Source organism: Cryptomeria japonica, chromosome 3, assembly GCF_030272615.1.
Source record: "Cryptomeria japonica chromosome 3, Sugi_1.0, whole genome shotgun sequence".
Classification (NCBI taxonomy): domain Eukaryota; kingdom Viridiplantae; phylum Streptophyta; class Pinopsida; order Cupressales; family Cupressaceae; genus Cryptomeria; species Cryptomeria japonica.
Window position 1 is genome coordinate 588984816 of NC_081407.1, and position 26456 is coordinate 589011271.

A 26456-nucleotide genomic window follows, 5' to 3' on the forward strand; every position below is an offset into this window, starting at 1 on the left:
CGAAGGAAGGCTGGCTTGTATTTGATTTATGCTTCTTACTTGAGGGCTCCTTTTCTCCACGATCTTCCTTTCTCTTTGATCCTCTTGAGTGAGATGGTTGAGGAGCACTCTCACTTGCGCTTGCTTCTTTTTCACCATCTGCCTTTTCTTCTATGTGGAATGTCATTGCTATGTTCTGCTCTTTCAACTTCTGGTGTTGTATATCTATCCATATGCGAGTGTACTCTAAAATTGGTTTCATCAATTCCTTCAAATCAACAACCTCTATGTCAACCCACTTGATTTTAATCTCTTTGTTCTCTTTGGCATAGGTTGCTTGGAGATATTTGCCACTATCTTGAACTTGATCGGCAACATGAAACAACTTGCATTTCCTGATGAAATCGAGAGATAGCCTGGAATACATCTTCTTCTTCACTTCCTCATCATCTTGAACGTTCACCCAATAGTCTTCTAACTGCCACTGGTGTCCATACTTCTTTCCCAAAACTTCTTTTACATTACCATATGGATCGAAGCAATCTCTAGGTGCGAATGGCTTGAGTGAATGGAGTGCCAATTCTCTCTTGGCATCCTAGCTACATGAATGGAAGGGCATACTTCAATAGAATCTCCAAGCGTGATAGGGAAAGAAACACTGACTCCATGCTTATGTCTATTTGCCTTGACATATGCCACCAACTGCCTCACCACCTCAAGTAACACCACTCTATCTGTTGCGTAGCGCGGCAACATGTAGGGAGGAACGAGACATTCTTGAACTCTGATATAAGTGAATTTCGGGAACTGGACGAACCATGCACCATATTGTTCTACTAATGCTTGTGCCTTTGGAGAGAGTATTTGCTACAATCCTCCTCGAAGCATCTTCGTGATGTGCATAGTGAATGGATCATTCACTTTCCTATAGTGCTGTTTCGGTGGATGATTAAGCTGCGGATAACACTCATGCACCTTTATCTCTCTAGGTCTTTTTCTGACTACGCCCGTATACATAAGTCCTGGATACTCATAATTTCTTGCAAGGGAGTATATGACATAGGAGCTCATATAGAATGTTCTGGTGCGCATCAACCTCCTTAATTGTAGATCAATGATGTTGCTGATGAGCCTCACCCAATTGATTGCATTCTTGCCATAAGTAACAGTTTCAATGAAGTAGAACATCCAGTCTTCGAAATATGAAGCATTAGGTGCACCCACCAATCGGTGGAGTAAGGTGATAAAGTCTGGAATTTGTCATCATCATAGGCGGACTTAGCTCCTTCCAGGTTTATGTAGACCATGTCTTTAGGCTCGGGTAGATGAAATGTTTCACTGATTGTTGTCTCAGAGAGATATGCAAGCACTGTTCCATCCTTCGCTACTATCCTTCTCGAGAGAGAGTCATAATGTTTGGCACATTCTACAATTAGCTCGTAGCATTGCACCGCGGGAGGAAAGCCAACTGCCTTTATGATCCCACTTTCAATCATCTTCTTGGCTGTAGCAGTAGGTTCACTTACGTATGATGGATGTCGGAACTTCTTGGTGTCGAACTTCTCGAGATTGGTATCTCCTACTTTGCTCCAATGTGAAGTGATCCTACACTCAAATGCGCCGCTCTTCAAATCTTCCTTTATGAGTGCATGACGAGTCATGGTTTTGTTCGGTTTAGGAGCTGCCATCTTTTACCTACGAGAGATATGTAAGTTAGGATAGTGGTGAAATATTGATTTAATGAGGCCTATAAGATAGCTATTAAATGAATCTTGCATCTCAATAAATGTGAATGATTTGCTCTTCTAGATGAATTAGGGAGATCTAATTTGCCTTAACAAAATCACTTTCAGACCTAAATCAGACCTGTCCCTGACTTTATATCAGTCTAAATGATGCACTTACTTCTGATTTGAATTAAAAATATGATCAACAATCTGACTGTTAATGTCCAGAAATTTGTTATCTTTCGAATTCGCCTTAATTTCTTGCTATTGAAGGATGAAATTTGCCCTCTAATCTACTAAAGTTCGCCCTTGTAATGATGAAGTCGCTGATCTTTTGGGGTGAATTTTCTGTTAATAATGATAAATTCGCTTCCTTGCTGCTAAAGTTCGCCAATCTGCTCTTGAATTTCGCTGATTAGAGAGATGAATTTGTTTTGATTGATGTTTAAAATGAATGCTTGCTCTCTCTTTTATAGGCGACTATGGAAGAGTTGTGTCTTTTCTCATATAGGCCGACTTAGCTAAATTAAATTAAAACAACAAATTACCTTGCCCGACTTACCTCTTCTTGTTCGAATTTTGAATTTTATTAATGTTGGATTAGTGCATCAAGAAAATTCACTCATCTACCTTATTTCTTGAAGTTCGCTCAGGAGTCTCTATTTTTGAAGTTTGCTCATCCATAGAAAATTTTGAAGTTCGCTCACATTTTGTGAAGTTTGTTTCAAATTGAATTAATTCAAGGTAAACACTTTCAAATTTCCTTCTTTCCTCCATCATGAATTTCGCTCATCCACCTCAATCGTTGAAGTTCGCTCATATCCCTCAAGTCATGAAGTTCACTCATGTACCTTGATTTGTGAAGTCGCTCATGTACCTTGATTTGTGAAGTCACTCATATACCTTGATTTGTGAAGTCGCTCATATACCTTGATTCATGAAGTCGCTTGTCTCGCCTCAAACATGAAATTAACTTGCCTCTCATTATCTCAAATTCAAAATCATTTTCTTCTAAATTCGTTGAAGCATGGAACTAGCTTCAAAGAAATGATTTATTATTTGCATCCTATTGTAGGCAACCAAATTCGCTCTTCTCCTTCAAATCATGAAGTTCGCTCATGGGCATCAAATTGTGAAGTTCGCTGATCTACCTCCATTCTTGAAGTTCGCTCAAGGCAAATGCTACCACATCTCTTTCATTGCTCTACTTCCAATTTCGCTCATCTACTTCAAATCTTGAAGCTTGCTCATATACATTGATTGTTGAAGTTCGCTGTTCTCCTTTGATTCTCAAAGTTCACTCATCCTCAAAATGTAAATTTTGCTCATATACCTCAACTTTTGAAGTTTGCTCATGTAGGGTAAAACATGAAGTTCACTGAGGTAGTCCAATTTATGAAGCTTGATCATTTGGGCTGATTGGTAAAGTTCATTTCCAATCGAATCAACTCAAGACAAATGCTTTCGAATCTCTCTCACTCTTCCATGATGAATTCCGCTCATATATCTCAATTTTCGAACTTCGCCCATATACCTCAAATCATGAAATTCACTCATCTCCCTTCATTCTTTGAAGTTCGCTGATCTAGGCTATTTTGTGAAGTTCGCTCATGTGGGCTGATTTGTGAAGTTCGCTCATGTGCTTCTATTCTTGAAGTTCACTTCTTTCACCAAACACATGAAGTTAGATTCCATTATTCACCACATGAAGCAACACTTGAATTTCGCCTTTTGATCTTGCTCTTGAAACCATCCTTTCCTTAGCTTATGAAATCCGCTTCTATGATGTTTAAGGTAACATTCGCTCATCTCCCTCAAATTGTGAAGTTCGCTCATATATCCTCAAACCTGAAGTAAACCTCATGAGGACTTGGAGATGAAGTAGATTTGCAAAATGAGCTTATCTTCAATCATTTTATTGCATTTTGATTCAATCTTTAAACTTTCTCATTCAAACAAGGCACTCAAGGGAAATTTGCTCTCTTCACTCCCAACATGAAGTTCGCTCATATAGCCTAATTCTTGAAGTTTGCTGCCCTATAACCAAACCTAAAGTATGCTCTCTTAAGGCTTTAACATGAAGTTAAGGTTTTGGGGGCTTGGAGAATGAAGTGAGTTGAAATCAAATATTGTCTATTTGCTCATCACCTTGCTTCATTTTCTCCATTCAAACTTACAAGATAAGGCTTCCCGATACAACTTCGGTTGAGCTCACAATTGACTCACATGACATTTAGATCCTATGAACTTACTCATTTCACATGCGAGAGGGAGAGAGACTAGATTTAAGAGGCTAGGATTTAAAAAAAGGGAGAGTCCCCATCTTGATGGGGCGATGTGTGAAATGGTCACAACACGAGCCAAATATCGAAATAGGCTCAAGGTTTAAGTTGAGGCAAATGAAAATAAAGCTTCTGTCTTTTAAAATCAAAGTTGTTGTAATCTGTAATGTCCCCTTCCTTGGTGACAGGTAGTGGAGCAAGGATTGGCCTATCATTTGGTTCCTGTAGGCCAGTGGAGTGAAGAGGGAACCTGTTCAGGAGTCATGGAGCCTTGCAGGGGGCTTTGTGAGCTAATTCAGACATTCAAACGACAGTTCCTAGTTTTTAGGAGGGATCCCTATGTTTTAGGGAATGACTGAGAGTTGGTTCTGGGGTGTCTAGGAACCATTCTAGATCATTTGGGACCATCTCCTAAATTTTAGGGAGGGATCCTATTTTTTAGGGAGGACTACCAGTTGACTGGTTGACCACTTGGAGGGCCACTAAGCATAGCAGGTTCGCTTTTGAGCATTTCCAGAGGTTTGGAGACAGTATCCTACTTTCTAGAAGGATTCCTACTTTTTAGGGGATCACTGCCAGTTGGCCTGTAGGACTCAGGCATCATCCGTGATCAGGTGGCTTCAATTAGAGTTCAGTTTTGAGACCAGATGAGCATTTGGTGAATAAATTGGGAAATATTTAAATATTTCCTAAGTTGGGTTAAATAAATAATTATAAAGTGAATTATTATAATCACTTTACATTATAATAAAGTATAATAAAGTACCCATGGGGTACATTTACCTAGAAGTTATAACTTACCAAGTTATAACTTAAAATGGGGCCATTTTATATTATGATAAAATAGACCCTTGGCTTAATTCAAACCGGGTGAAGGAATTATAATATGAAATAAAACATTGTTAATACATGAAATGAGAACCCTAATTCGAAATTAGGGCTAGGAAACAAAGTGAATAAAAGAAGGAAAAGGTAGGCATTGGAGGTATATTCAGATTCATTTTTCACATCTTTTCCTCTGCAACAAGTCTGCAGCAGCAGATATAGGTTTGGGAGCAGTATTGAGGATGAAAACCCTCAACTTTCTGATGTTTGGACGCCACCCCACACATCAGCTGCACATCAGCATCATTTGGAAGCTTATATTCAGGCCATTCAGGGCCAATTTCTAGGGATTCTTGATTGGTACATAAGCAACAGAGCATACATAGCAGATCTGGGCAGGTTAATTGGCTTTACTAGCAGTTTGAAGACTAATTACAGCAGCTACACCTCATTGCAGCTAGCCAATTACATATCAGTCCATGTGAGGGCAGAAATTGATCTTTAGATTTGCAGATCAGAGCAATACATCAGCTTTGTAGCAATTTTGGACCCTCCCACAGGCTGCCATACCTTCTATCTTGGTATCCGTACCTTGGGGCATCAGCTAGGGTTTCGGTTAGCATCTTGTGATTCAGATCTGCATTTTCTAAGTTGTATTTTCAGTGAATGATTGCATTAATATTATCATCTACATTCAGCTTGGACCTCCGGGTATCAGTTTGTGTCCTACTCTAATTGTTTCTCCATTTTTATCATTTCCTTTACTGCTGGTAAGAAATCAGTACTCTATATTTTCATTTTGTAATCAGTCAATTTACCACAGAAAGATCCTTGACCGATCTGAAACAGATTGTTTGATTTGGTTTTACTAAATTATCTTTGACCAACAAATAGGTAACTGACTCGTGTTTGTTTGTTTGTTTGTTTGTTTTGGTTTAGAGTTTTTTCAGATTTTTTTTGTGCTTTTGGATTGAGTATGATGCTGATACATGCAACTAGGATACTTTGGGGACTCTTTTCCAATGATCTAAATTGACTGATTACAAAATATAGAGTACTGATTTCTTAACAGCAGTAAAGGAAATGATAAAAATGGAGAAACAAATCACAGTAGGACACAAACTCATACTCATACCTGGAGGTCCAAGTTGAATGTATATGATAATATTAATGCAATCATTCACTGAAAATACAACTTAGAAAATGCAGATCTGAATCACAAGATGCTAACTGAAACCCTAGCTGATGTCCCAAGGTACGACCAGCAAGGTAGAAGGTAGACTAGCCTGTGGGAGGGTCCAAAATGATACAAAGCTGATGTATTGCTTCGATCTGCAAATCTGAAGATCAATTTCTGCCCTTACATGGACTGATCTGTAATTGGCTAGCTACTATGAGGTGCGGCTGCTGTAATTAGTCTTCCAACTGCTGGTAAAGCCAATTAACCCACCCAGATCTGTTGTGTATGCTCTGTTGCTGCTGTACCAGCCAAGAATCCCTAGAAATTGGCCCTGAATTGCCTAAATATAAGCTTCAAAATGATGCTGATGTGCTGCTGATGTGTAGGGTGGCATCCAAACATCACGAAGTTGAGGGTTTTCGTCGTCAATATTGCTCCCAAACCTGTATCTGTTGTTACAGACTTGTTGTAGAGGAAAAGATGTGAAAAATGAATCTGAATATACCTTGAATGGCTACCTTTTCCTTCTTTTATTCTATTTTTTTCCTAGCCCTAACCCTAATTTCGAATTAGGGTTCTCATTTCATGTATTAACAATGTTTTATTTCATATTATAATGCCTTTGCTCAGTTTGATTAAGCCAAGGGTCTATTTTATCATAATATAAAATGGCCCCATTTTAAGTTATAACTTCTAGAAAAATGTATCCCATGGGTACTTTATTATAATGTAAAGTGATTATAATAATTCACTTTATAATTATTTATTTAACCAAACTTAGGAAATATTTAAATATTTCCCAATTTATTCACCAAATGCTCATCTGGACTCATAACTGAATTCTAACTGAATCCACCTAATCACGGATGATGCTTGAGTCCTCCAGGCCAATTGGCAGTGATCCCCTAAAATGTAGGAATCCTTCTAGAGAGTAGGAAACTGTCTCCAAACCTTTGGAAATGCTCAAAAGCGAAATTGCTATGCTTAGTGGCCCTCTGGGTGGTCAACCAGTCAACTGGTAGTCCTCCGTAAAAAATATGACCCCTCCCTAAAATTTAGGAGATGGTCTCAAATGATCCAGAATGGTTCCTAGACACCCCAAAACCAACTCTCAGTCATTCCCTAAAAAATAGGGATCCTTCCTAAAAACTAGGAACTACCGTTTGAATGTTTGAATTGGCTCACAAAGCCTCCTGCAAGGCTCCATGACTCCTAAATGGGTTCCCTCTTCACTCCACTGGCCTATGGAAACCAGATGATAGGCCAATCCTTGCTCAACTGCTTGTCACCAAGGAAGGGGACATTACATAATCGCCAAAATGAAGCCTGATGTTGCCATGAAAGCATTTAATATTTGCTACAATTATTTAAATATTCCAAGGTAATTGATTAAGGTTTAACTTGCTTTTTGTAGATCAATGCCACTAGAAAGAGGCAAGGGGAAACCTAAAGTGCAGATTGAAGATGTGATCGTGATCAAGCTAGAGGGTGAAGATGCAGCGCAAAAGGACCAAAATGAGGTTATTTTGAGTCTTTGGAAGGCATCAACAGAACAAACAGAATGCTGCATGCATATGTAGAATCAAAAATTGCACGACTGGAATTGAAAACAAATTGAATTTGCTTGTAAATTAGAATTGCCTTATTGTAAAATGATTACCTGTGGGCCCCATTAATGTAGTTCCTAGAAAATTCCAAGCAAAAGAGGGACACAAGTTAGTTATTTCTCAACTACTTGATCTGCAAAATTGATTGAGAATAGTTGTAGGTAGCTGAAGAAGTGGTTGAAAAAGGCAGTTGGGAAGTTATGAGAGTTAGTAGGCATGGGCTATAGCTGTCAGACTTCTAGAAGACAAATCACAACTATTGGATGGTTTAAATCTTGGCCTTTGGTTCAAAATGTAAAAGGTATAAAGGCTAATGCCTCTCTCTTTGTAAAGGGTTATATTTTAGGAGCTAGAATAGTTAGACAACTAGCAGATTAGGAGTAGAAGTAGAATGGAGTAGAAGTAGAAGCTATTGAACAAAAATTAATGGTAGTTGAAACAAATAAATAAACATTGAAGTATAGTGTTTGTCATTTGTTCTCTTCTGTTTGCATGGTTTCTTTTCATTTGGTTAGTTAGAGTTAGAGTCCAATGATTTTAAAGGTGAAATGTGAGGGTATTTGATTTGATTTCAGGTTCATGCCATTGGTGGCTTGTTGATTGTAGGTCTCTGTGTATGGTTAGTCTAAACCCTATTATTGTTCTTAGTTCAACAGTGGGTATTTGTCTTTGGGTGCGCCAGAATTGGGTGCTTGAATGAATATCCATAGTCTGAAAATCCTTTTATCCTTGGAGCTTGCACTATTCTTGTGGAGTTGTGAGTTTATCTCTGGCTAAGCAGGAACTTGTTTATTTGAAATCTGTCTACTTGCAGCACCAATTGTTACTATCATTGTCCTTAGGTTTTCTAAACCCTATCCCTTTTGCTTTTATTAACTACAGTTCGAGAATCAAGGCATCGTCAGATGCAGACCAGCTTGTTGTATCTGTAAGTCCCTTCGTGTTTACTAGCAAACACATCATCGTTGAGTTATCCTAAGCCATCAAGACCTGACAATTGGAACCTTGAGCTTATCCCCTTTGATCATTCCGAACAGCATTAGGGATTTCTTTATTCAAGAGAGGATAGGATACTTCGCATTCTATTCTGTGTTGACCAAAAGATTAGCCTGCATTTTTCCCACGTCAATAGTTTCATGTAGGGATTCCATGATTGAAGATTTATTTGTGAAGTCTTGTAGGCAAGACAAATTAACTGAGTGTTTGAAAAGATTGAGAGATGCCAAGACATAAATGTGGACGCCATAGTTTAATAAACGATAGATATCGTTGGTAGATGGATTGTGGAATCATTTTGAAGTGGCTGTGAGGCTCATATTGGTCACCATTACTTTACCTGATTGGGCGTCCTTACTGTTGGTTAAGTTTGAGTGACCAACATCCTTATTCCCGGTCACAACTCCTAGTGAAGCTAGGCATAAATGCTTGAGTGTTTTATATTGTTGGGTGTGTGAATCATAATTCTGGGCGATTGGGTTTATCATCCTTGTTGGGTGTGGAATAAGACTATTCCTGGGCCTGACAATGGGAGGCTGATTTGAGCCAATTTACAGCTTATTTGCTGATGGACCTTCTTGCTTGGGATTGGCATGAGATAACAGGAGCAAAGGCAGGTATCAAGGAAGTGGCGTTAGGATTTCAAGACCCAATACTTTATGGGTGTTGAGCAGCTAGCATCAAATGTATGAGCTGGGGTTCTTGGCGTTTCAAAAAGGTCAGAAAATTTATTAAGTGTATTGCTGTTCACTGTTTTTGCAGATATCTGGTTTCGTTTTATCATATAAATATTGGATGTAATACTTAAAATATTCAATGTACATGACTGGTTATGACAATGGATTTGTATTGCATAAACCCTGTTAATCCATTACAATAGTAGTAGACTTATATTTCACAAAATCACATTGTTCTCAAACTATTTGACAAAGATACCTTCAACTTTGGAGAAAGTGCAAAACTTTGGGCATGGGATCTTACAATTTCTTGGTGGCCTAGCATTTTCTACTTGAGATGTGCATTGAAACAAAGTTCGGATGCAGACAAAATGCAGAAATAGAAATATGATTTTTTGAGTTCTTTCTATTGGTGTAGATTGCATTAAGAGAATGGTTGTCAATGAGATTGACCATGGGGTATGATAGAGGAACAAAGTTACCAACAATGATGAGAAGCAGAACTAGATATGAACAGATCAAGATGGAGCACAACATTGTTCTAAATAACTGGCTGAAATCAGACATTGCAAAGGAATTTGCTGTGGTAGATAAATGGTGAAGTCAAAGCATGCTTATGGCTGACTTAGGGTACCTAATGTATACATGACAGTTGACAAAGCACAAGATGGGCCTACAAATCTCAAAGGGTTTTTGTGCAAATCTCCAACATTGAAGAAAAAATAAGAATTAAATTTTTTGAACTTAGATGTTAGTTAGAAATTTATTATAACTACTTCATATTGATTATTTATGATCAAAGTTGTTGGGACTCAATTTGACAATGCAAAAATTGCTTAAGTCCTCACCCACTTGTGCATTTGGCCTGATTATGTCCATCATATATAACTAATCTGATAAAGCTCCAAATGGGTCTTTGATGGTCAAATTTGTCTAAGTGTTGTTTCCTTGTCGTCCCTCATATTTCCATCAGATGTTGAAAGTTGCTAAAATCCCAAAAAGTTCTAAGTATGGGGCATTTTTTATCATTTTCCAAGAACAAAGTCAAATTTCAGGATTTTGGAGTTTCTTGCTCAGCATGCCTTTCCTCTGAGCCCCATCTTTTTCCTTTTCCTTGTCAAGTTTTTGAACTTTCTCATCCCAACATCTTGGCATGCTCTTCCTCCAACCTTTGCATTTTGATGTCTTATACTATATTATCTTACAAAGTCATGGTTCGATCATTTTCTTGTGCACGTGTTGTGGTATGAGTTCCTTGGTATCCCCAATCACCAATGTCCAATCCTTGATTCTTTAAAAACTTTGGGTATGGATTTTGTGGTATCCTTGATCCTTGACTCATGATATTTCCCTTCATACATCTTTTTGAATATGGTGATGTAGAGACACCCTCATTTGTTTGCTTTGTGTATGAGTTTTGGAGTACTCCAATCTTTGAAAATCCTTCTTCAAATCTTGCACATTTCAAAAGTTTTAAAACTCATGAAGGTGTCGACAAGCAAGAGTCAAAGGTTTTTAATGTTCATGAACCTTTGAAATTGTCAACAAAGTTTAGTCATACCTAAAGCTCCGATTGAAGGCTACCAAGTTTTCATTTGGTCAAATTTGGCCTGAAAAGATTGGTCTTGTACTAGTAAGTATTTCAATCTCATTTTAGATATAACTTATTGTGACTTTTTTTTTGCATTACTTAGGCCTGATGCTTTTCTTTTCTATTCATGTTGTTGTTTATGCTATCATTGACTTAGTTCACATATCTTGATAAATTTTATGATACTGTGACCTGAATGGCACTTATGTTGCACAATAATTGGTATTGGTCAAACAGCTCTTATCTTTGTTGGTTGTGTTTACAAGGAGAGGGTCGAGGGTGGGTATCAGGCTTCCTCCTACAATAGTCCAAAGATGCCCTCTTAGCCCAGGCCATTGTCCTTCAGAGATCAGGTCCTGTTTACCGGGTTTGCCTCTGGGCCCCCTTGGTACGGGTCCTGGTTCGACCGGGTCTGTGGTACGTGTCCGGCTCGAACTGGGTTTGACTAGGGTTCGAAAAAACCCAGAGGTGGTTCGACCTTGGTCGAACCCGGTTGAACCGGGGCGGACCTAGGTCGAACCCAACAGTGTTTATCTTGACAGCTATATGTGTGTGGTCTGGAGCAGTCGATTCCTTGTGTTTATTCTTGAGCTTCGTTTCTTTTTGGCAGCCGTTGTATTTGGCACATATTAAATGGTGCATATTCCAAGTAATATGCGTTATTCTTTTGTGGCTGTGAGTTTGTTCGATGATTTTTTTTGTCAGAAATGTTCTTTCCAGCGCCAATTTCTGCTTTATGCGTTTCTTTTTGAAACAATTTTGGGCTGCAGTTTCTTTTGTCTGTCAGAGCTAATGCGTCATTTGTTGGAAAATGATTTCTCTTTTCTACAGAAAAACCCGTATATGCCAAGGTAGGGGTGTCGTGTTGCTTTTGGAAAAGAAAGTCACATTTGGATGATCGATTTGATGATTAAACTTTAAGTTTATATTGTTGAAAGTTGAAACAATGATACTTGAATATTTTGTCATTTTGATATTAAACTTGATGTATATGATGCTATTATGGTATGATCATGATGCTATGATTACAAGTTTATGTTTGTTTTGTTGTTTATATGATGCTATGTGACATGCAAATTTTAATTCATGCTTATAGGCTTCACAAATATCAATATATATATATATATATATATATATATATATATATAAAATTTACATATTTTTGTACTAATGAACCCAAACGAACCCAAACCCCTTTTCAAAATTTTGCCGTACCGGCTTACCGGGTTCTTCGAACCCGAACTTGAACCGGTAACTTAGCTTGAAAGTTTTGGTTCTTCTTGAGTTCCATTTTTTGACAGACAAGAGACAGTTTTCATCTCCATTGTTTCTTGTGCCTATTGAAACATCTTCTGTTCATGGCTAATTTGTACTTGTATGGTATGGTTTTATCCTTTACATTTTTCTAAGGTTTACTTGATTATTTTTATACTTTAACATTACCTGAGTGTTAGATACATTTTCAGCTTTCAGAGTTAAGTTTTTAACAACCTGACATAATATATATTTTGTTGTACTTTTTGAGTCCTATCAACCTACTTGGGTTGTTCATGGGCGATAATATAATTTTTTTCTTTCTTTGTAAGTTTTGGAGACCAAAATCATGCTATAGCAATGCTTGTGAATGTTCTAGATGTTTGAAATGCTTCAATTTTTTTTGACTGAACAAGTTTATACTTAACCATCCTAAACAAGCTAATCGTTTTATTATATTTTGAAAATCAAATATTTGGAACTGGAGATTGAACTAGGATTGCAGGCAAAATAACTCTAAATAACAGGGTTTATAAATATCTGTAATACCAGGTATGCTTTCCGATGCCATCCAAAGTCAAACAGAGCAAGATATTATTATGTTGCAGTTAATGCCATTGAGTTTCATCCTATGTAAGTCTTTGCAGTTCTTCAGCATATTTCAAAACACAGTATCAGAGTGTGTAAGTTACATCAAGCTCTGATTAGGTTTTCTTTTTCTTTTTGAATTCAGTGATGGTAGATTTATGACTGGAAACAATGAAGGATATTGCATTTTGTGGGATCGTAATAGAAAGAAGAGGTTGTATGAGGTAATAAACAAGATCCATCTGTAATCACTAAACTGTTATCTTTTTCTTGTTTTTGCATTCAAATGTTCTCTTCCTTGTACTATTTTATGTTTTTTAATGGATAGAATAAACTTTCAAAAGTACCTTGTAAACCATTAAATTATTTGTGCTTATTTTATCTGACTTATAAGCTGAAGAGGCGTTATTGTATTGATCATGGTAACATTCCATTTACGCAGCATTGGCACGATGTTGCAAAAGAATAAGTTGAATTTAATTACCTGGGTTGAAAATGGGAAGATAATGGCAAAAACTTGGGAACTAAATAACAATTTACAAGTTGTAAAAACAGAGAAAAAAGTTATTTTGTTGTTTGATGTTAAATACAATGTGCATAAATAAAAAAGTGGGTAACATGATCCCTTCTCAATTTTTTTTTTAAAAGAAAATAATATTTTGAGTAGGCTTGATTACTTTATTTTCTAAAAAAGGCACTTTTTCAAAATATAATTCAAAAGGGGCCTTTTGATGTAATTAAAAAAAATATTTTTTAATATTTGGAGGGAAAACAAAAGAAAAGAAAAAGAAAATAAATGTAGGGCCTGCAAAAAAGGTAACTATAAAAAGGAGGCAAGGTCACAAAGCAAATCATTGGATTGTGTCATTTCAATTTTTTCTGCCGATTAAGAGTTTTGGTGCATTCAAGGAACCAAGACTCCTGAGTTTCCAATGGGTTTGAGGACGAAAACCCTCTCACTCATTGGAGGTGATTTCACTCAGGGAGCGCATTTGGGCTTAATGTTTGTGAATGTCTGATTGGTATTTGCAAGTAAATCATTCAAAGATCTTGAAGACATTTTTTAGAATTTTGATATTTGCTGATTTATTTTGAAAGGGCATACAGCTGGCCCTAAAACAGTATGCTGTTCTATTGTGAAGCATGGCCTACTATTTTAGGTGCAGTACTGTGTTTTAAATCTAAAACCTCATTAGAGTATACATTAAAAGATACCCTCATTCTGGTTTAAAGTTTAACTTCTAAAGAATTAAAAAAAAAAATCTAATTTCCTTACTGTCAAGCACACTCATTATCATTCCAAATCTAGGAAAGTTGGATTTTGACCAGATGTCTTGAAATCATACTCAAGATCACTAATCCTTCCTAAAGCTGAGTATCTTAATGAGAATGCAGATATACTGGGGACTTTATATGAAAAGCTGAAGAATAAAAGATATAAATCAGCGGAACTTGGTAAATCTACCAACTCACTAAATGAAATCTTTGAACTCATGACACAGTTTTTAATTTTCAGAATGATATGAGAAATTTAACAGCAATATATTAAATATTAAAAATTAAACCATAAACTAATCTTACATTCAGCAAATTACTATTCACTCACAACTGAATTTAACCACAACACACACAAAACACTAAAGAAAACCTAATAGATGCCAACAATCCTCATTTGAGGCCTTTCCAAATTAGTCTGATCTACAAAATGGCTTTAAACTGGTACTCGGATTAATTTAATAAATGTCTTTCAAATGATGGATTGTTGAGCACTTGCACAAAAACTATTCTGAGTGCTGGAGAATGTGTAGTACCTGCCAGTGATTCAATGTTTATATAGATACTAAAATGGGGCGATCTTATTATGATAAATCTTAATCAGATTGCCACCAAATAAAATTGCTTTTTTTCTAACTTTGTCTCCAAGTGCTTCAGCTGTCCCACGAACTCTCCAAAAATGCGCCGTTTGTTATGAAATTGTTGACGTGTCTAAAATCGCTGAACTTACGACTTCATCTGGTAACGCATAATAGAAATGCTAAGAATCCTATCCTCTCTTGAGATAAGGAAATCCCTAATGCTGTGTGAATTTGATCAATGGGGATTACCTCAATGTTTTGGTTGTCAGGTCTTGACTGCAGGATAGCTTAGCGGTTTGATGTGTTTTGCTGGAAACACAAAGGGGACTTAAGGTTAGACGAAATCGGTTTCGAACGAATTCCCTAAAGTTCAATAGTCCTATATCATCTGATTTTGCTTGGATTGATACTATCTCAGCTTGACTGTATGGCTTCTTTTGATAAAAAAAGGGGAAAAAGGAAGGGAAAAGAGATAGAGAATATCTAATTAATTTATCTAAGATAACATATTCAAGAAAATAGACGAAAACCTAAAAAAAAAACCAGATTTAGCATTATTAGCTAATAAAGCACAATGTTGTAAAATCTAGTGCAATCTTCAAAGGGAGTTGAATTTTCATGCTACTAAACATAGATGTAGAACTTGACATCCATTCATTTGATGTTTAACAACTGAACTAAACACATAAATGGGTTCAGACTAACCATGCAGGGGGAAATGACAATCAACCAATCTTTAATGGTATGAACACCGAGGTTTCTATCAAATATTATCCCAAAAATACTATTTGAAAGCAAGATGCATAACAAGAATATTAAATGGTGAAGAAGGAGACCATGCACTCACAAAGAAATAAGACAACTTTAATTTCCATTAATTCTGCATGAATTTCGCCAGAGTTTCAACAACAATCTTAGACTCCTTACCAAAAATAAGGGAAAACCAACTCCTTTAAATAGAGTTTCAAAACTTAGATGAATGGCCAAGATTAAAACAAAACAAGTGGCCGAGATTCATCAATACAACATAGCACCTATGCTCATAAATGGGAGGCAAAAAATCAACAACCACCAAAGGAGAAATAATAGCTACCCAAAAAGGTAATTAATAACTACCAAAAAACAGCTCAAAAAGTGCACATGCACGGAGCTCAAGATTTACAACTGTTTTGGCAGTTAGAAACGACTTTATGGCCAAAAAGTGCTTTTTAAGATTTTAAAAGAATTTTGCACTTTATGAAAGCACTTTTTCCTTTTCTGCTGTAGACCCTTTCTCTAGAAATTCATCCTCGCCTTGCAAATACTCTTTCCAAAGGTCTCGACTTGCTGCACGCTCTGCCTGAACATAGTCTTGAAATCTGATGCATAGCTGGAACAACACCATGAATTGAGGCATTGGAGGATGGAGTATTTTATATTGCATACCCTCCAAATGGTGATCTACATGCTTCAACCCATCCTTCTAGTCAGACCGATGAGCCTCAAAACATAAAATGTCTGAATGCAATCCACCGGCAAACTCCAGGTCTTCCGTGGAGTATGCGACCTTATCCATTCTCAATCTATCCTCCTAGTCCGGTTGCACCAGGTCATCGGACAAACTATTTTTCCAGCCCAGAACCATTGATCGGAGGATCCTTCCACCAAGGTCTCTCATGTCTTTCAAGATTTCCTCGCATTCTGCCTGCTCTTTATTAATGGTATCTTTTGTTTCACTCTTCATGGTGGTGGTCCAGTACCATTCTTTAAAGATGCCGATGTCATAGGGATTCAGGATAGTGGATAATATGGGAATCTACACGTGGGTCTAGAAAAGAGCCCCCAAGAGGAGAAGAGTTGTACCAACCACCTCATGAACCCTGAGACATTCCCTCTTTACCTCAAACAATTTGACCAGAATGGTCTCTCGGTGGTGGGCCATTTCCTTTACATCTTCAACGATCCGTTCTCCCTTTTCCTTAATGTCTCGAATCCATTCCTTGACAGCTTTGGCGGTATCACGTACTCCTTCAAACTCTGTTGTAGTCCTTTGCGCCAATGCCAATGGGGGGACATGGGATTCAGGGGCGTGTTGCAATGGTTTTAGCAGGTGATCAATATACCCCTCAGTCTGCTCAGCACGAACCCGGTACATGTTTCTCTCAGCAGTTATTTTGTCGAGTTGCCTGAGCATATTTTGCACGGAGTCCTTGAACTCCTCCCTTTCTTGTTCTTTGGTGGCTCGCACTATCGGGACGGTTGTAATGCTATAATCGGCCAACACAATTTGATTTGTTGGCTTATCGATAGGCAGGGTAGCGATATGGATGGTGCGGTTCCTCTGCTCATCCTTGGTGATTCGGGAGTAAGTCTTAGGCTTTTTCTTCCCTTTGGACTTTGTTTCCCCTATGCGAGAGAAAATATCCTCCAAGTCGATAGGTGGCTTGGTGGTTGCCTTCCGCTATGCACGAGCAACTAACCTGTCTTGAGGTATGGTCTGCCCGGATGTTATGGCCAAATTCCCACTTGGCTCCCTAGAGGTCTCAGTTGGTAGCGATATGGATGGTGTGGTTCCTCTGCTCATCCTTGGTGATCCGGGAGTAGGTCTTAGGATTTTTCTTCCCTTTAGACTTTGTTTCCCCTATGCGAGAGAAAATATCCTCCAAGTTGATAGGTGGCTTGGTGGTTGCCTTCCACTATGCACGGGCAACTAACTAGTCTTGAGGTATGGTCTGCCCGGATGTTATGGCCAAATTCCCACTTTGCTCCCTAGAGGTCTCAGCTGGCTCACTGCCTATCTGCAATTGATCTGTCATAGAAGGAATAGATGCAGTATCCAACCCTTTACTTATAGTTGAGTTCTCCCCTACCTCACTGAACAATTGTCGGGTATTCCCTTGTGATGGTTGCTCTTTAGTTCTGTCAGGCTCGTGGGTCTCATCCGCCTTTCGTTCTCCCTCGACGGTGGTGTCATCTTTGCCGACACTATTCAGTTGTAACTCATGCCGACTCCCCTGGGTGAGTTCATGCATATCAGCCTCTTGATTAGGCAGAATTTCTCCTTCCTCAACTTGATTTCCATGTTCACTAGAACCAATGATCCTTACCTCTGCATCTAGCTCATCTTGTGTCGGAGGATTATTAGCCTCGAATGCATCAACATCGCTCTGGGAGGTCGGAGCAGGTATATAGTCAAGTTCAACTACATCATCCTCGGAACTGGGGTCCTTGGATGACGAACTGACTTTTGGCCTTCTAATAGGGATCTTTTCCCTTCTAGTCCTTTTTGACATCCGAGTCCCTCTATTAGCTCTGGCTTTCTTCCTCTTTTCGGGTTTCTCCTTCGGTGCACTTGAGGTTCCCTCATCTTCAGAAGACTGGGAATGGAGACTGCCCATCATATGGTATGTGAATTGAATTCCTTCATGGGTTAGTCTCTCAATCTGTTGGTGTAACCAATGATTGGTGTACCTCCCTGGAGCTGCCATAGCTGCCTCAAAATCAGTAATCCGATCTTGAGACCAATCAATGCCCGGCAAGAGGTACTTTACTGCCTCAAACTCTTGAACCTGAAAACAATTGCCAGAATCTATCACTTGATCCGGGACCCGACGGTATTCATAAAGTCGCATCTGCTGCACACTTAACCTTGAATATTCACGCCGTCGGACCTCATAGTCATCGGAACAATTTCTCCAATAGTCCTCAATTGACTCCTTTTCTCTGTAGCGCCTGCCATAGGCTCTTTTTGCCAAATTGTCATGATCAAAACATTTCCTTGGGAAATGTCCCTGTAGGCCATAAGATGCTAATTTAGCAAGTGACTCATCGGCTTGCACTGAATTCTTGAAATGCACATCGAGGTTACCCAAAATCATAGGGAAGGTGAATCTAGACCGTTTCTTATCTCTGAGTAAGCTGCCCGCTGGATGTGCTTGCCTTGCAACTTCCATAAGAACTACTTTGTTTGTCGGATAGCGTGGAAGTCGGAACGGAACTCCCTCAAAGTCGGCTATCCGGATATAGGAAAACCTAGGGAATTGAATAAACTAGGTGTTGTACTTTTATACCAAAATGGTACCTTGCTCTGAGAGCCTTATGTGCAATCCCCCCTGCATCAACCTGACTAGGCGCATTGTGAAGGCGTCATTGACACACTCATATTGACCAATTGCATAAGTAGGGTTGTTCTTTTCCCTCTGAGCTATGTCATAGTAATGTAATTGAGGATAGCAGTCGTACACCTTTACCTGATTGGGCCCATTCCCGATTTCACCCTTCTTGATTAATCCTGTTAGCGACTGATGTCGGGCGAACATATAAACTAGGTAGGAGGTCATGGTGAAGTACTTCTTTTCTTCAAGTTCGACCAGTTGTGTATGAATATTATCACTGATGATCTGGGCCCAGTCGAACTTGGATTTTCCGGCAAAGACCTGCTCCGTAAAGTAGAACATCCACTCTTCAAAAAGGTTAGACTGAGGGAGTCCCATAATCCGGCTGAGTAAGGTGACCATGTCACCATGCTCGTTATGAAAGTCTCGTTTGGGGGTCTTTTTACTGATTCTAATACTCAGAGGCTAAGTTACTAGTTCTTCCCCTTTTGGCTTGGGTTCGGGTTCTGGTTCTTGCCCAGTCCTGGTTCTCCTTGGGTTCTCCTCGGGTTCCTCCCGAGTCCTTCCTAGGTGGATAGGTTCCTTGTGGGTCCTGTGTCGTAGGACCCACAGGGAACCTGACCACCTGGGAAGGACCCGGGTGGAACCCAGGAGGGCCCGGGTGAACCCAGGAGGACCTGCGTGAACCCAGGCCCGTGGTTTCCAAAAAAACATGGCCACGGGTCAAAAAAACAATAAAAAAAGACTTTTTAAAATAGTTTTTTTATAATAAAATTCTAATTCGCCCCTTTATGACTTTTTAAAAAAGACTTGAAACTTGAATATTATCTTTTTTGCAAATTATGAATATGATATTAGACTTTAGTTAGTAGTTTACTGATTACATTTGCAACATATGAATATTTATTGGCATTGGCAATTAACAATTATGGATTTATGATTTATGATTTATCATTTATGCATGGAAAGTCACATTGTATATTTTATTTTTGTATGGATTGTATATATTGAATATATATATATATATAATATATGGGTATATATATATAATTAAAAAATATATATATGTACAGACGAACCCGTACCCGTACCCAAGAATTTTTTTTTTTGCCGAATCCGCGAATCCGTACCCAAATCCGAACCCGAATCCGAACCCGAACCGGTAACTTAGCTTAGAGGCCTTCTCTCCTTATACCATTCTTCGTTTATCAATGTCCTGCATTTAGCAGGGTTCATGTCATAAGCAACTTGTGCTTCATCTATGGTTGTAGCAATTGGATTATCCGAGAATGGGATGTCAAATGCATCGCCAATGGCCTCAGGTGTGAAATCAGCTAGCAGCATATTTTCTAGAACCACTAGTCTGGTCTCTGGCTGATAATGTCGGGCAGCCTCAACTACTAGCTCATAATTTTGCATGGATGGGGGAAATCCTGCTGCCTGAGTGATACCACTTTCCACCATCCGCCTAGGCTTGCCATAGGCGTTAGGAGAATATACCCGGTCTCGGAAGTCCTGAATGTCTATGTGGCCCAAATCAGTATCACCTATGTTTTCTCATATGCTCTGAACTTTTGACTCCCTCATTCCTCCTCTCTGGTACTGGTATTTCATCTTCTCATCTTTATGGGGAGTGTCAGATTTAGAGACCCGAGATGTTTCGGATGTTTCGGTTGCACCAGGCGTCTTTGAGGATTCTACCGCAGATTTAGGCATTTATCCTGCACAACCGGATGCAGATTACGAGACGAGATGAAGGAAACAAACAGGTTAGTCAAAATAGAGGATGATGTTAGCACATAAGGATCAATGGAAAACTGAATTTAGAAGAAAGTACGATGCTTCAACACAAGAGCTTGATTAAATTGGAAGTGAAATGCTATTAAGTTCTTTGTTGAAAAAATCTGTCACTTGGCTACAGTTCAGTTTTTCAAAATGTTCAAAATTGCCCCAAGTTTGAATTTTGCCATGCTATTACGCTATGCTTAATGCGACCAAATTTGCATAAATAATGATTTGAAAGAGAGAAGTGCATCATACCTGGCGAATTGCCTAATTGATGAATGAACTTCGGGGGCTTAGGCGCTTTGTAAAGTTTTGCGCCCTACTTTTCTTTCTCGCGCGATATTGGATTGCAAGAATTTTCGTAAAAACAAGAGAGTCTAGCACTCTACCTCCTTCGCGATTTGGTATTCTCGGGCTAAACGACATTCTGGAAATACTCTAAAGTTAAACTTTTATACCATTATGGCGATAACCGGGGCAAAGGGCCACTTTGCAAAACGCTTCTACTTCGCGATTCTTTTTTTGTTTGTAATTTGCGGGCCAAGCAAGACGGAATGCATTCCTTCGTGGTCTTTAAGCTGGGAGATTTTCGCGGTTAAACAAGACGTAATGCAGACTCTTGAACTTTCAGCGCCTTCCTCCCTTGCGATTTCAGACTGGGAGGACTTTTGCAAGGTTATAAAGCTTAAAACGCCCTTTCAAAATGTTGGTTTTTACTTGCCCCTTGCCCAAGTTCGGGCCGAATAGTGATTTTTGCAAGGCTTTAGGGGTTCAATGTCTTCACTTGGATTTGGCGAAATTCGGCCAAATAGCGATTTTGCGAGTTTTCAAACTTGGACGCTTTACCACTGGGCGAAAATCGGCCGATAAGGTGGTTTTGATTTTTCGGCTCATAGAGCCATTTTGCAAAGTTCGGCGATTTATGTCACTTTGCAAGGTGTTATAAAGTTTTATGTTTTAACCTTCTCCCCTTTTCGGGTCAAAAGGGGCCTATGAAAAGCTCTGAAGTTTTAACGCCATTTAACTTTTCAATTTCGGGTTGAAAGTCCCTTTTGGAAATGTTTTAAAATACGCCTTACTTTATGTCGCGTGGTTTGCATGTTTGCCCATTTTCGGGCTAAAAAAGACTTTTGCAAATTTTATAACGCCTTGTGAGTTTGCATTTCGGGCTTCTTAGACGATTTTAAATTTTAATGAATTTTGGCCTAAAAGGCCTCTTTGAAAAGTTTCTTGGGTTTTAAGGTTTTTGCTTCATTTGGCAAATTTCGGGCCAAATGGCACTTTTGCAAACTTTTTATTTAACTTGCCTTTTCGGCCCATAAGGCCTTTTCGCAAACTTTTTCATTTTGATGTTTTACCCTCTTCGCCCCGAAGTTCGGTCTAAATGCGACTTTTGCAAGGTTAATTTTTTTTTGCTTTATTCTTGTGTTTGGCGAATTTTGGGCCAAAGGTATGTTTTGAAGAGGTTTAACTTATGACGTTTAAACCCTGGCCCCCGAAATTCGGCCTAAAAGGCCCCTTTGAAAACTCTTTCAAGTTTGACCTTTCACCCTCTCTCAGCGATTTTGCAAGGTTTCAACTTTTGTTATAATGCTTTAACTTCCATCTGGCGAAATCCGGGCCAATGGCGACTTTGAAAACTTTAGTTATCTTTTCGGTGAAAATCGGCCCAAAAGGCCATTTTGAAAAGTTTTGGAACTTATTGGAACTTAAGCATTTTACTCACCTAGCAGATTCTCAGGCTTATGCTATAACTAGATCTTCCTTGGATTGATTTTGGGCATTCAAAAAGTGAGACTCTCCATGTAGGACGAAGGCTGAGAACCAAAGAGGGGGATGCTGTCGCTGACAGGGAGTGTGTGCAACGCACAACATAAACAAACACCACTTATTTTGGAAGCTCATGCACCCACTTTGGAGAGTTTGTTGTGTTGAGTCATTGTGTGGATCTTGGCCTCTTATTTACTCATCAGTAGATTGGTTTAGACACTCATCAATCTATTTGTGGGGAATGCTTGTCTCGCACAACAAAATGAAGTGGTTGCACAACCAAAGAGTGCCATGTGTGGAAAAGAGTCTGCTTGTGTAGCCAAAGGGATACCTTATGCAGCAAGAAAGATACATAGCAAATGCATTTATTTGCACACAAAAGACAAACTCTTGCACAGAAACAGTGAATTCTTGCACAACAACTAGAGTCCCCTGTGCAACAAGTGCATCTTTTCTCTATACCTTTAGAAGCTCACAAATATAACTGTACAAATACTTACTCATTACCATTTCAGTTCAGTTTCATTTTTTTTTCTACTAAAAGGCCACCAATTTATCTACAATAATTCTAATCATAATGTAAAATACAAATCACTTAAAGCTTATAATCAAGATGAAAAAATATCAGTCAAGTATATGGCAAGGTTACAATAGTATGTCCAGACATAGAAAATGTTTACACAATCATATATGTTATTGGGGTTTATCATCACCCTCAAATTGAAGGTATTGTGCATCCTCATGCAATCACATGTGGCCCATTATTTTTAAGGACTAAGAGCAAAATGCCTTGAAATCATGGGGTTCATCATGATGCTATCCTATCTCGGTGTAGTAATCCTGTTTTTCTTTAATTTCTGCCAATCTTGCATATTTGTATTTTTGTCTATTGGTTACTTGGTGGTCCAATAAAGATTGGGGTACCATAGGAGTGGGTGATGAAACTTCTATCATGTCTACTCATGTTCGTCCTCTTTTATTGTATCTTTATACAATTCTAGCCTTGCTGTTGCAACCTACAAGTTTTTGGCAAGAAATGAAACTGTTTTTCAATATTGATGGAAATTCATTGCATCGTGTCTGAAATCCTAGGAAGGCTTCTATTCCTAATTCGTCTATCACCATATTTACATCTCCACAGGACAAGGCCTTTTGGTTATGGGAGCTTTAATCCTTATTTGTGCATATTTAATTTAATGTTACAGCTCATTGATTATCTCATTGTCACTATGAATTCCGCCCTTAACAGTAATTTTTCAACGGCCTGCAGAATAGTGTAGGTTGTCATTGCTTTATTGCAAAAATAGCAAGAAATGTCCTCAGTTGAATATCACTGACAAAGGAATTGGGATCTGTCAATGTTTTAATTTGTCCATTTCTGGAAAACTCAAACTGAAACAGTAATGTAAAATCTCTCATCAAATTCTCAGGACAAGCTCCTTGAGATCTAAAGATTCTAAACTACCCTAGACACTAAGCTATAGACAAAATCTACTATCATTCATACCATACAATATTCTTCTTGGGGCCTTGCATAGATGAAGTAACTAGCCATTTTTTATGTGTGATATCAAGACTAGAAATAACCCTTGCATCACAAGCGAGATTTTGAAGATTTTGAATGAAAGAGACGAATCTAATTGCACAAAAGAAAACACCTTACTAGCTAAAGTAGAGAACAATAATCAGACGCAAACAAGATTTGAAAGGAATAACTTCATCATAGAACTACACATGGTTACAAGAACTAAATAGTTAAGTTGCATGCAAAGATACAACCGACAAATAACCTTAATACAAGCCTGTTGGGACAAGTGTCTGAAACCTGCCTCCAAATGTTTTGATTTATTAATTTTTAAGAAACTAGGAAAATATTTATTTTTGGTACCCCAACTTGGTGGTGTCATAACTCCTAGCCCAATTATCAAAAATTGAAGTTGTTGGATGCATTGGAAAGAACTACAAAAAGTATAAGAAGAGTTGAAAGAAGGATTTAGTAGAAGATTACACACCTCCCACACCATCTTAGGGCCATAAATCCTCTAAAGGCCTTCAATAATGCAGTTTATTAAAATGTAGAAAGTATAAAAAAGTCGGATTTTTGATATTTCCTAGATTTGAACATGCAAATGCTTTTGGACCTTTGTTGGATCATAAGGTATCTTTGAATGGGTTTGGATATGCCAAAGAGGAGCACCCAAATTGGGGAGTCATTTTGTCAAGTTATGACAGTTGTAAGAGCATCTTCTATTGAGCATGACTAAATAGGATGTTGAAATTGTTGTTTTGTATCTAGGTCGGATCCCTTCTAGGGCCGACCTAGTGCACAAAATGCCAAGTGGCCTATTGGCCTTAGCATTTGGATATCTCAGTTGTATGAGTCTAATTTGGGGCAGGCCCTATTTGGGCGAACCACTTGTGTGTAACATGTGATTAAGTTAAATGTAACTTGCAACTAAGGGAGACTCATATGTAACTTGTAATATATAGGTCTGACCCTATCCTTGGCACCAAAAGTATATGGCCAACTTGAGATCTATTAGGAGGTATTGATTCATATATATGCAAGGTCATGATTGCATCAATAGCAATGAATTCAATAACATGAAGGACATGTAGTGTGCTTATCGTCGATGGCTTGGAAGGCAACAGATCTGATGTTTGCTTGTGGTTAACGAGCACCACCATAAAATCAACATGGTATCAGAGCGGGTTCCTTCTATAGAGCCTAACTGCTTGAAGGTAGATCCTGTGCTTTTGAGGGAGTTCAATCAAAGTAATTTGCAGACTGAGAAATCTAAGTGCAGGCAAAAGTCAATTACCCAGCCTCTCAACTCAGACGTGAGCATCGCATATGCTCTGCGGCGAGTAATGACCGTTGAGGTGCCGATGATCACCATAGATGTGTTGTTAGTACTCAATGACAGATTCAGTCCGATGCCTTGGCGTTGAAAGTCACCAAGCCTGGTATCGAAATGTCGACGGCAAGTGGAGTTGCTATGGACATCTCTATCCGTTTTAACATTCTATATTCGAATTCTTCATTCGGGGAGGAGAACATGTTGTGGAGGATTCTCTCTAGCGATTGTAACTTTTACTAGCAAATGAAAGTGATGGAGATCGCTCGCTTCACAACGCTCGTGGCTAGAGACATCGCCAAGGTGGCAGCAAGCATTTTGAGGATTCAACGAAGCGACATGAGTCGGTACGCATGCTATCGATCGCTTAGTGTAATGGAAGGTTGAGATCGAGCAGCAACATAGTGGCGAGTTTTGTGATGATCACATTAAGCCGTACACAAATGTGAAATGCGTGCGTAAGGGGACGAAAGCGAATGGAGGCACCTAACGATCAGGAATGGTGGAGAAGGCCTCTGTGCAATAACACCTTGCAACAACTCTCACATCATCCTAGAAGCTTCGAGAGTCACATGAAGCATTCGTTTCGTTGAAGCTTGCATAGGCATAATTGAATGGGGTTGTGTTGACGTGTATTTTGTACACCATCATACACAGAATAAAATACCGACAGGCATCTTATCCTCTCTTGAGAAAATAGTCTCTAACTGTTGAAGATCTGCAAAAAGGATCAGTTAGATGGACTCCAAGGTTCTTTTAGTGGGGTCTCCACGTGTGGACAAGCTTTTTAGTGGTATGATGTGATTTGCTGTTTCCTCCAAGGCGTCTTACGGATTCCAAAGGCTCGAAGATTTTACTAATCTAAAAGGAACTTTCAAAAAATAGCAAAAGGATAGGGTTTAAGGAAGTCTAATCTAGCCTAACCCTATGAACGACTTAGCATGAATGAGATTTGGCAAGACTCAACCAACTTCAATTTTGCCATAAGATAACAACTCAATTGAAATTAGTGCGATCTTCTAAGGTAATAATGATGTTCAATGCATCAAAGACCAAGGACACTACTACGAAGGTACATATCCTAGATACGAAAATGCTTGAAGGTTAAGGACTCAAAATGTTCTCCAGTCGACCACGCAAGGCGTTCCTACAATCAGCAAGAAGCTAGTGGTTTGGATTGCGAATCCCACCAAATATCAAATCTCACACTTAGTCTTTCAAATTAACAAACTACTTCGATTGAGCGTGATTCAAGTACATCCAACAACCATGAAGATAACTTAAGAAATTTGCAACAAAACACCATAACTTCAATATTTTATTGATTTCCAAGTCATCATATACAACAATTGCTTGAATTTCTCTCTTCAAGACTCAATCTTGCTAC

General features: G+C 38.6%; 1 protein-coding gene across 2 annotated transcripts in view; it reads left to right on the forward strand.

The window, feature by feature from the left end:
• LOC131042665 (mitotic checkpoint protein BUB3.1) overlaps positions 1-26456 on the forward strand; it is a 162445-nt gene that overhangs the window by 92092 nt on the left and 43897 nt on the right. For both annotated transcript variants that reach the window (XM_057975986.1, XM_057975985.2), the window contains exons 6-7: positions 12671-12751; positions 12852-12930. In XM_057975986.1, coding sequence (XP_057831969.1) covers positions 12671-12751; positions 12852-12930 — 160 coding nt within the window. The remainder of the gene's footprint in view (positions 1-12670; positions 12752-12851; positions 12931-26456) is intronic.